General features: G+C 35.7%; 1 protein-coding gene across 1 annotated transcript; it reads left to right on the forward strand.

Annotated features, from left to right (window-relative positions):
* The first annotated feature begins 1,746 nt into the window (after window positions 1–1,746).
* LOC130747001 (xyloglucan endotransglucosylase protein 6) lies at window positions 1,747–4,508 on the forward strand. The gene is made up of 4 exons (XM_057599808.1): window positions 1,747–2,032; window positions 2,129–2,229; window positions 2,786–2,979; window positions 3,911–4,508. The coding sequence occupies exons 1-4, from the start codon at window positions 1,873–1,875 to the stop codon at window positions 4,332–4,334; spliced, it is 879 nt and encodes a 292-aa protein (XP_057455791.1). The 5' UTR covers window positions 1,747–1,872; the 3' UTR covers window positions 4,335–4,508.
* Window positions 4,509–10,594: the final 6,086 nt, after the last annotated feature.

The following is a 10,594-nucleotide window of genomic DNA, read 5'->3' on the forward strand; positions in this document are numbered from 1 at the left end:
AGTTTTAACTTTGCTAGTGACCCATGTATCGACTGCAATGGAAGAAGTTTTAGGAGCTTTAGAGGTCCTACGGGTGTGTTTTGCATCCATTTTCAAAAGAATTCCTGAAATTATAAAGGATCCAGGGTTATGAAATATAAAAGGGTAAAATGTAAGTTGGAATTATGGGGAAGAATAGATTTTAAGTAGAGTTTGGTTTGGATAAACAAGCGAATGAGGAAGAAGAAGAATTTAGATGAAACCTTTTAGTGTAAAAGGAAGTAAGATTTCATGAATAAACAGAGTGAAGAATGCTTACCAGTGAAAAAGGCTGCGATGAACTCGGTTAAATCTGGAGGACTTATGGTAATGTGCAAGAACACTTGTAGTTAAATGCAAGAAATTTGGTAATTGCGGAGGAATGGTGAAAATTTTGAAATGCAAGAGTGAAGTGGTTTGGGGGTAAAAAGGATTGCTATATATAGAGAGAAGGTAGAAGATGAAAAGGTGTGTCAAAAAGGTGTGGTTAAAAATACTTGAGGCAAACTGTGAGCATGCGTGTGGTTTGTGTGAATCCACGCGTTCATTCAGGCCACACATTTGAATTTGTTGAGGCGGTGAACCGGCGCGTCATTAAGAGGTGACGTTTGGAAAAAGTAACGCTTGAGCAGAGAGGGGTGTCAGTTGGCAGGTAAACGTCGTTTCGAAGAAGAAGAGTCGTTTAAGAGAAAAGTTATCCCATGAGTGGATTTTAAATGCACATTTCAATTAATGCGAATAGCATAGCTTAGGTAGGTTTTATACATTACAAGTTCCAAGATATCTGTAGTATATTTGTGATGATTATTGCAGGTACAAAAATCCGGAAGGGGATTGATATGGTGCATAGTGATTGAGGTGATGGGCAAAGCGTCACTTAGACATCACGTGTCACGCAGAAAGAATTATTTTATAATGATTAGCCTAGTATATTTTTACTTTGTTGATTAGCCTTATTTCATTGAAGCCTGCGTGCTCACAAATTGTTTCACATTGTACACGGGCGTACCAGAAGTTGTAAGCCTCAATAAGACACTTTCGTTTTAGTTCTAAAACATCAGTGTCTTGTGGGCCTGTGGACTGATATGGGCGGACCGAATGGGCTAATCAATATCATGTAACTAATGGGCCGGGCAACCCATGGTCCAGCCGGACCAAAACCCAAGCTATAAATAAAAGAGGACCGCCCAAGCGGTGGGGACCTATCATTTCACGCATTTTTATTCACTTTGTTACTTTCGTTTGCTCTCTAAACTGGTTAGCCTTTAGTCTGTGGTTCCATACCGGAACAAAAACGATGTGAGTGAAGCATGATAGCGTGCATGATATTAATATTCTCATGTAAATTTTCAAAAAATAAAACAATTTCCATTTATTAAATTTCCTCAAATAATTATCCCAAGCACACACAGTGGTCCCTCTTCTAATCCTATGACAGTGTAGTAGGTATCTACTGTAGCGCGATCATAGAGATTACAGACAGCTTTGGCCAGCTATCACTGCTGCATAGTAACACCACCATTTACCATAATCCACATCATCTTCATGTCCTTTTTTCTTGGTATTTGTAATCCAGCCTGGCAGCTTATGTGGCACATTCTTCGATGATGTGTAGTGTAAACCCACCCGAGCTTGCTACACAAGCCACCCACTTGTAAAAAATATTCAAATTCAATGGAAAATTGAAATTTGAATTTTTTTTCTCTTGGCCTATAAATACAACCACAACATACCAAACCCGTGACTCACTCACACACTCATACAACACTACTTTAGTGTTGCAGAGTAGAACCTTCACTCTGCTCTCACTGAAATCCCCCTCCTCTTTTTGTTTCTTCTAAAATTTGTAGCAAAATGTCTGTGTTCTTGGGTTGGTTTCTTGGTCTTGTGTTGATGGTGGTGGTGGCTGTGGCTGAATCTGCCAAGTTTGATGAACTCTTCCAGCCAAACTGGGCTTTTGACCATTTCATCTATGAAGGAGACCTTCTCAAACTCAAACTTGATAACTCTTCTGGTAATTAACACTACCATTTTCAGAACTTTCAAGCCAAGTTGAATTGATTTTATTGTGTTATTCATGGTTGTTAATGTTGGCTTGTACATTCATCAGGTGCTGGCTTTGGGTCCAAAAACAAGTACATGTTTGGAAAAGTATCCATCCAGCTCAAGCTTGTTCAAGGGGACTCTGCTGGAACTGTTACTGCTTTCTATGTAAGTGAACAAAATTTAAATAATATAATTATAAATTTCAATCAATTGTTTGATTAATGTTCTTATTATAAATAATTTTGGATTTTATTTAGACCATATTTTTTATAAATAAAATGTCACTAATGTCACTCAGCTCTTCAATGAATATTGAGAAGTCACACATTAATTAAAAATATAATCTCGTATATGAGAATGTAATCCTCAACTTAAAGCTCTCAAATTTTATCTCTAGCTCTGGGGCCTATTCATTAATTTACACATATTAGACAGTGCATGCAATTTAGTTCTATGAATAATCAATAGACCATGCCTATCAGTGGCACCTACCCACTACCATTTACCCTGTGAATCACTTTATATCCAATTAATATTTGCATTTATTGGTTTTTTCCCTGACTTTCCCATCCTAGAATCAATAGCTAAATTCAATTTGTGAAGAATGGGACTTCTTTTCATTTCACCATCAACCAACCTAACAGTGACTTCATTGTTCTGTTTCAATTATTGTGGAATCTAAATGACTCTGACATTGGTGATATTTGAATCTGTGACGTAGATGTCATCGGAGGGTGTAAACCACAACGAGTTTGATTTTGAGTTCCTAGGCAACACCACAGGGGAACCTTACTCGGTGCAAACCAACGTGTATGTGAATGGAGTGGGTAACAGGGAACAGAGGCTAGACCTCTGGTATGACCCCACCAAGGACTTTCATACTTACACTATCTTCTGGAATCAACGTCAAGTTGTGTAAGCAACCTCATTCAATTCTCTTCATTATTATTATGTGTTGCATTTGCATAGAAATTAATTAATTAATGAGTCTTTGCATGTACTAGTAATTATTATGAGTTATTTTAAATTAGTGAAAGGAGTCCAATGAGAAAGAAAAGAGGATATGATGATATTCCATGGGTATGAAAAAAAGCTGTAAAGAAAACATGAAATTTATAACTTTTTTCAGTGGTGGTTGAGCCATCATAGGCTTGTTGTCATTGTGTCCCCGTTGGGTCACTCAAAAACAAAGCTATGGAAAGGAGATGGAATCTTGGATAGTTTATTCTAAAGGGTAAATTTGCAGAATACCAATGAACACACATTGGTTTATGTCCTTTGTTTTTGGCATTTGTTTCGGACATTGTTGGTAATCTTGCCATGCACATCAATTTTTTCAAAATAGTACCTTTTTGGCTTTTTTCTCAAGCCCTTTTCCTTTACAGGGTAATATCACTCGACTGTACATGAAAAATTGACATTACATGCATTGATCATTAATTTAACATAGAATTTTACCTAGCGCATGTTTAAAAATTGTTATAGAACTGATTCTATACAGTAAAAATCAATTCTGAGTCGCGTGTGATATCTCAAAAGCAACTATTTCATGCTTTAATTTCACATGACAAGGGGCAAACATGGCTTCATTGTAATTTTTCAAACACCCTATTGAATTTTTTTACGGTCAAGGTAAAATTATGGTGGACAGAATAAAAAATTAAGGAAAGTTTGGCTTGATTGTCGAACGAGTTTCCAAACAATTACTACCATTAGTTTTTGTATTTCACTATTGATTTGATCAACCAGAAGTTGATTGGAACATATTATCAGTACTGAATAAAAACAAGTCGAAGATTCTATATTAAATTCTAATATTCCTTATGTAATGTTGTTTAATGATCAGATTTCTAGTGGATGAAACACCAATAAGGGTGCACACAAACATGGAACACAGGGGGATTCCTTTTCCAAAGGACCAACCAATGGGAGTGTACAGCTCCATATGGAATGCAGATGATTGGGCCACACAGGGTGGTCGAGTGAAGACAGATTGGAGCCACGCCCCTTTCATTGCCACCTACAAGTCCTTTGAGATCAATGCCTGTGAGTGTCCTGTGTCCTCAGTGGCAGCAGTGGATAATGCCAAGAGGTGCAGCAGCAGTGAGGAGAAGAAGTTCTGGTGGGATGAGCCTACGTTGTCTGAGCTCAGCTTGCATCAGAGTCACCAGCTTATGTGGGTTAAGGCCAGGCATATGGTCTATGATTACTGTACTGACATTTCTAGGTACCCTGTTACCCCTGCTGAGTGTGTTCATCACCATCACTAGTAGTGAGGGGAAAACTGGGTAAACTGGGTAATTAGGGGGGAAATGGTGAATGAATGGTGTTATTATGTTGTGAATGAATGAATCATGTCCCTCATGGTTCAGATTGTAAGATAATTGTGTCCCATGATGTGAAATATAATGTGAATTAATCAAATTTTATCTTATGTTGTCTCATATCTAAGAACTGCAATCCATGATAGAGTTAATATGTTCAAATAAAAACTCAAACCTCAATGTTGTGTAAACCCACTTTAAACTTACCATTGGTATGACATGCTTTGATGTTGAACGGTGTTGATGAGGATTTTAACATCTGAGTTTAAAACCTGACAGTTGCATTAACCCACCTTTATTACCACTCACAACTAACCTTTTGGACAAGTTGTATTATCCAAACAAGTTTTATTTGCTCAAACCAACATTTTCATAGAAACATTTAAACATAAATCACATGAAAGTAGTCCACTTTTTCATTAAATCCAATGTTGACATAACCTCAATTCAGTAAACTTTAATCTAAACATACTCTAAATAGGTGACATGTTTATTGGACAAATCTTTTTCCCAAATCTTAAGTAGTGCCTGAAATCTGTGAGGTGAATTGAATAATTTATTTTTGGTTAAGTGGTATAACCGTGGTTACTGTGAGATACTACTATATGTGAACTATTCATAGTACGTGAGATATAATTTTGGATGGGGTGTCTTGGTTACTTCAATTACTCCACATTGGCATTGGGACCACTAGCTCACGGGTTTGGATGCTTTGATTGGATAGAGACATTGCCATTGGGATTAGGGAGGGACCAAAAATAAAACCAGCATTTGATTGGGGGTAATAGGAATGGAGATGGGCGTGTACTACAAGTTATAAATAGATGAAACCAAGCTCTGTGGGCCAAAAGATTTAAGAATCGAGGACTTTGGGTAATCTGATTGTGTCCTATAGTCTTTGAATTGTGCAGCATGGTGGTGGTAGTGCTCTTTTGAAATACCCCAAAAAATCAAGTTTTCCTTTTAAAGATCACGTTGTCACATTAGCATTGTTATGTACGCCTTATGAGTTATGAATACAAAGAGATAGGAAGGAAATCTATAAAAACAATTGAAGGTTTGGGGATAGCATGTTCATATCTTTGAAAATTAATTCTGCTAAAAAAATATAAAAAATCACTTGGAGTAGCTTTTTTTCCATAGTGAATTCTTCTTGAATTGTGAAAATCTACTGTGTATCTAAATGTGCATAAAGAGAAATATAAAACATACGTGTGTAAACTTGCATTGATCATTTAAAAGATGTTAATCTTAAGGGATTGGTTAAGTAGAGCCTAACATAGTCTCTACCTAAAAGGTTGCTGGTTCATGCCTTGTTTATTTGAGAAGCCTTCAATTAATGTTTGTCGAATCCAACACATTTTCCTAACTTGAACTGAGTCATCATCCTTCATGGTAAATTTTATCTATCGAGAAAAAGAAAGAAAAAAAACTTCAAGAGTTGTGATTGGAAGGAGGAATTCCTGGGGAGAAGGAATTCTTGGATGGATTGTTTTATCCTTTCTATGGATACTGTCCATATAATGAGAGAAAGAACCAGATTCCTTGATCAATAAAAGAAGTGGCATAATCAGATGCATTAAAAAAATTAAAAGCTTATCAGAATTTTTTACATGAGTGCCATTTAAGAAAAGGGTTTTACAAAAGCAGAGTGGATGCATGATAAAATCAAAAGGGAATTTACCAGAATTTTTAGCAGTATCATTAAAGGGTTTCACAAATATGATAATCACTTTCAAAGCCAACTTTTGAATGGAATATGAAATGATGCGACATGATTGCATCGTTTTCGAAGAAAAAAAAGTTGCAATAATGTTGTACATGATAGAACTTCATATATGTTTGTTTATACTTTGATAGTCAAAATCAAATGGAAATCAAATATTGCTTTGAAGTTTTGTGCGTCAGAAAGTGGGATTAGGCTTATCAAAACACTTGAATAGGATTCAAATGGCTAAACAAAGATGCCAATAGGATACTAGAATTGTTTTTAGAAAAAATTGCATGCACTTCATTGCCTTCAATTGTTTATATGTCACTCAATTTTATTCTTTTCTAAAATTTACACTTCACTTTGCTTTTTCTCTTTTTTATGGAGTATCAGAATCTTTTATCACAAAATCTCATACTAAAATTATTTTGTAAATAATAATGATGGAATTAGTGATGAGAGATTTTTTCCGTCACAATTTTTATCACTAATTTGCTAAAAGAGTTAGCAACATATTTTTTTCAATCTCTAAAATATATTGCTAGTTGTAAAATACTAGTTACAATTGACATGTATTAGCGACAAATTTTAAAGATTGAGAGAAATTCGTCGTTGAAATAAATAGATTTATATTAGTAATGATATTCATGATGAAAAACATCTTTATAAAATTTATCACATATTCCATATTTTTCATACATCCATCATAGATTTTGTAACATGTTTTAATATTTCATCGTAAAAGTTAAAAGGAGCAAAATGAACCGTAAATTTTGAACAAGAATTAAATTTAGTGTTATACGAGCAACAATTTAAAATAGTTGAGTGTAACTCACTCTAGTTCTTACTAAACACATCATATTTCTCCAAATCATTTTTTTTTATTTTTTCTTATTAATAAGGACAAACATTTGATAGTTGGTTGGTGCCTCCGATATGACCTATTTTACAGAGTAGTGCATGGAACTTGACAACAAATATGTGAAACCCGTGATGGATTTGGTGTGGTGTGGTAAACCTAATAATTGTGAAGTATTAATTTGATTTAACACCTTGTGAATAAGGTTGGGCGCTACGCTTGGCTTGTCTGGGCAATTGAAGTTTGACATTCAGCGAATAGAGGCTGCAAAGGTTTTCATGGTTTTCTTCTGCTTGAAAGGGATGTTTATGGGCCATCTTCAATGAAGTTTGACAAAAAAGTTGATGGGTCACTTTTCCAGCTTAAATTATTAAATTGAGGGCCCTATTTGGTTAAATGATACGATGTGAGTAAAATTAACCACTGGTGAAGGAAATATCTAGTTATGATGAAAAGAGTATTCAAAGGGTATTGTATGATCATGTAGCTAAGTCTATACTTGCATCAACTTTGTCATTGATTTTAGTAAAATTGAATATTAATTGTATATATAAGCGAATTCAAAGTGAGATAAATTATGTTTCATTTAAGATTTTTTTTATAAAATAGTGTTAAAATCCCATTGGGAAATTTAACAATTGATTATGTGTATTGCATAAATTAAAGTTTGTACTTTCACCATAAAATTGATTTTGGAGCTACAATTAAATTACGACACGTCCAAAAATTGACGGTAAGAGTAAAAAAAAAATTATGCTATGATGTAGCTTTATAAGTCATATTCAACTGCATGGCTTAAACTATTTCAATTTTTAACTATGTGAGTTTGGGCATAATGATTTAGTGCTTTGTCACTTAAACAATTAGTTGGAGGTTGAATTCTCAACCCATGCGAACAGAAAAAGCTCATTTGTCAGGTTTGCTTGCTTAGCAAGTGAGGGATTAGTCTATAATTTTTTTCTATAGATCTGACATTCAATCATGTTTTCAATATATACTTACTTGATGATGATGTATATATTGATATATCTAATAGGGATCCTTAGCAATTAGTCGGCATGTTTAGTTCGAGTAAGTTTATAAATGTAAAGGAGTTCAAAAAAAAAATTATAAATGTAAAGAATTGCTTTTAAAAGAAGTAACGCACAAAGATATAAATGCATTCATGTGGATATTTATTGTCTATATAAGTATGCTCATTTACTTTGGATCACTTTGGTGAAAACTGCAAAGAACCTCCCAATCTAGGAATTGAATGAGCCTTCACCTTTCATTATTTCGTATACTTGGTTCTACATCACCATGATTCATGAGTAGCCATATCCCTAAACTGAAGACGGGGAAGAAAAAATTGCATTTGATATGAAGACGGAGTGATGGTCACCGACAAGTTTTATGAATTAACTTTTGGAAAATTAAGCCAAAAAAACAAGTGAAGTAGTATCAACATCCAGACATGGTGATAAGGATGGTTTAGTGTTTACTGAAATTGAAAAAACATGAAAGAGAAGAGTTCAAAGGATTGGTTGGGAAGAGAGCCGGTGGAGTGAGTGATAAATTGAAATGGACATTGGACCCCCACACATAGTATCAATAATGGATGAGTCCATGACCAATAAGTTTTATTAGTACTCAACGTTTTCACTTGGGGTTCCTTGTTTAAACCTCATAAGGCCATAACTATATGCTCATATACTTTTTCTTGTGGCCAAAATATATGAATCTATTACTAGATGCTGTTTATGAGAGAGTAAACGTGGATAGATTATAAACATTTGAATTGAAGACTTGAAGTAAATATTGTCATGAGTTCCCCTAAAAAGCAGTGGTGTTTATAATAGAGATGATGATAAAATGGAAAGAGAGTGTTCTTAGCAGGCTTTTTCCTTTTAGAGATCAAATACAAATTGATCCTAAAATCCTTGAAGAGCAAACTTCTATATTTGTTGTGAGCATCCATTTCCCGGTTAGAAAAATGTTGTGGGGCACGATCTTGGGCCTCGTGCACCACGCACGAAGCAATTTCTGGCGGTTTTAAACCGCCAGAAACCGTAGCTTTTCTTTTTTATTTTGACAGTTGTAATTTTGTGGCGGTTTTAAACAGCCAAAAAGCGTAGCTTTGCTTTTTTTTACAGTTGTAATTTTGTGGCGGTTTAAAACCGCCACTAAATTACACTCGTGCACTGGTCGTACATATTCTCTCGTACCATATAGCATTACTCAGAAATACTCCTCCTATGCTTTTGGGCCCTCCTCCCCTTGGGCCTTTAGGTTCTTCTTTTTTTCCGTTTCTAGGTTTGTTTCCTTTATGACAAAAAAAAAGGTTTGTTTTCTTTAGGCTTAATTGCACTTTTGGTCCCCCAACTATCGCCTTCCTGCAAAATTGGTCCTTAAACTTCAAAATTAGCAAAAATGGTCCTCCAACTATACATGCCGTTGCAATTTTGGTCTTCCGTTAGCATTCCCTCAGGAATCTAACGTGAGAAGCTGATGTGGCTCACTCACATGCTTCTCACGTGACCATTCAGGAGAGAGAGTGATGACTGGACAAACATGTGCGTGTCACGTGATCTTGCCCACTGCTTTGCTGGCATCTTCTGCTTTCATCTTCTGCTTTCATCTTTCATGAACCCTAATTCTCCATCTTTCCTCTCATAGCCACCAACCATCTTCTCCCCTTAATCCTTTAGCTGCCACCCTTCCTCTCCCCTCACCTTCAAAAACCTTTTCTTCTTCCTTCTTCCTGAACCCATCATCTCTCTCTCTAAAACCAAACAAAAGCCATCACCACCGTCGGCCAAACCATCAAGGGCGGAACCACCCCATGGCAACCTTAAAAGCTCGAAACAAAGCCATGGTTCGATCCGTGTTCACTTGGTCTCAATCTTGCTCGATCTGGGTTCGGGTACGACTGGGTTCTTCTGTTTTTATTCCCTTCTTTCTTCTTCTTCTTAACTGATGGAAGCACGGTGGTGGTGGTGATAGACTTTGTTGACAGTGACGAGAAAGCTTGAGGGGAGGACTTCGATCTATTCCTGAGATAGGACGGTGGAAACGGTGGCATCGATATGTTCTTGAGGTTTGGATTGTTTGTAAATTGGGGATTAGGGTTATTTGATTTTGATGTTCTGGGAATTGTTGAATCCTGTGGCTCCTTCTTCCTCATCCTGTGTTAAGGATTGCAAAGCTGTAACTTCTCCCCTTTGGGCCTGCCATAATTGTTTTCCTAATTCGATTCAAGTGTTAGAGAGATGAGTATTCAAGTGTAAAAGAATTTCTTTACTTTTATGCTTATTCCGTGATTGAATTCATTTAGTTTCTTAAAGGTATTCATCAATTTTGATTTTTTTCATGTGACTGTTGATAAATTGGGTATTGTGCTTGCTTCGTGGAGCCATTTTAGATTTTACCCATGTGCATTGTTGTTCTTCTCATGTCTTTTTCTGGGTAGTTCATATTTTTCTGATTGTTTTTGGATTTTGGGGGTTTAATTTTGTGGTTTGGTTGTTGTTTTGGAAAAAATTAATTTATGGGTAAATTTTCTGGGTTTGGGGGAGGGTTGATCTTGATTTTCATGTTTCTGGTTTAGTTATTTATTGAAGAATGTGAGGAAGATGATTTATTTTTCTGGGTTCA

Source organism: Lotus japonicus, chromosome 3 (assembly GCF_012489685.1).
Source record: "Lotus japonicus ecotype B-129 chromosome 3, LjGifu_v1.2".
Lineage (NCBI taxonomy): Eukaryota > Viridiplantae > Streptophyta > Magnoliopsida > Fabales > Fabaceae > Lotus > Lotus japonicus.

Excerpts from the sequence above, each read along its gene's own strand:
- LOC130747001 (XM_057599808.1), top strand. The coding sequence starts at position 1,873 with ATGTCTGTGTTCTTGGGTTGGTTTCTTGGTCTTGTGTTGATGGTGGTG. Across the intron at positions 2,033-2,128 it reads CAAACTTGATAACTCTTCTG|GTGCTGGCTTTGGGTCCAAA; the intron begins GTAATTAACACT and ends TACATTCATCAG. Across the intron at positions 2,980-3,910 it reads TGGAATCAACGTCAAGTTGT|ATTTCTAGTGGATGAAACAC; the intron begins GTAAGCAACCTC and ends TTTAATGATCAG.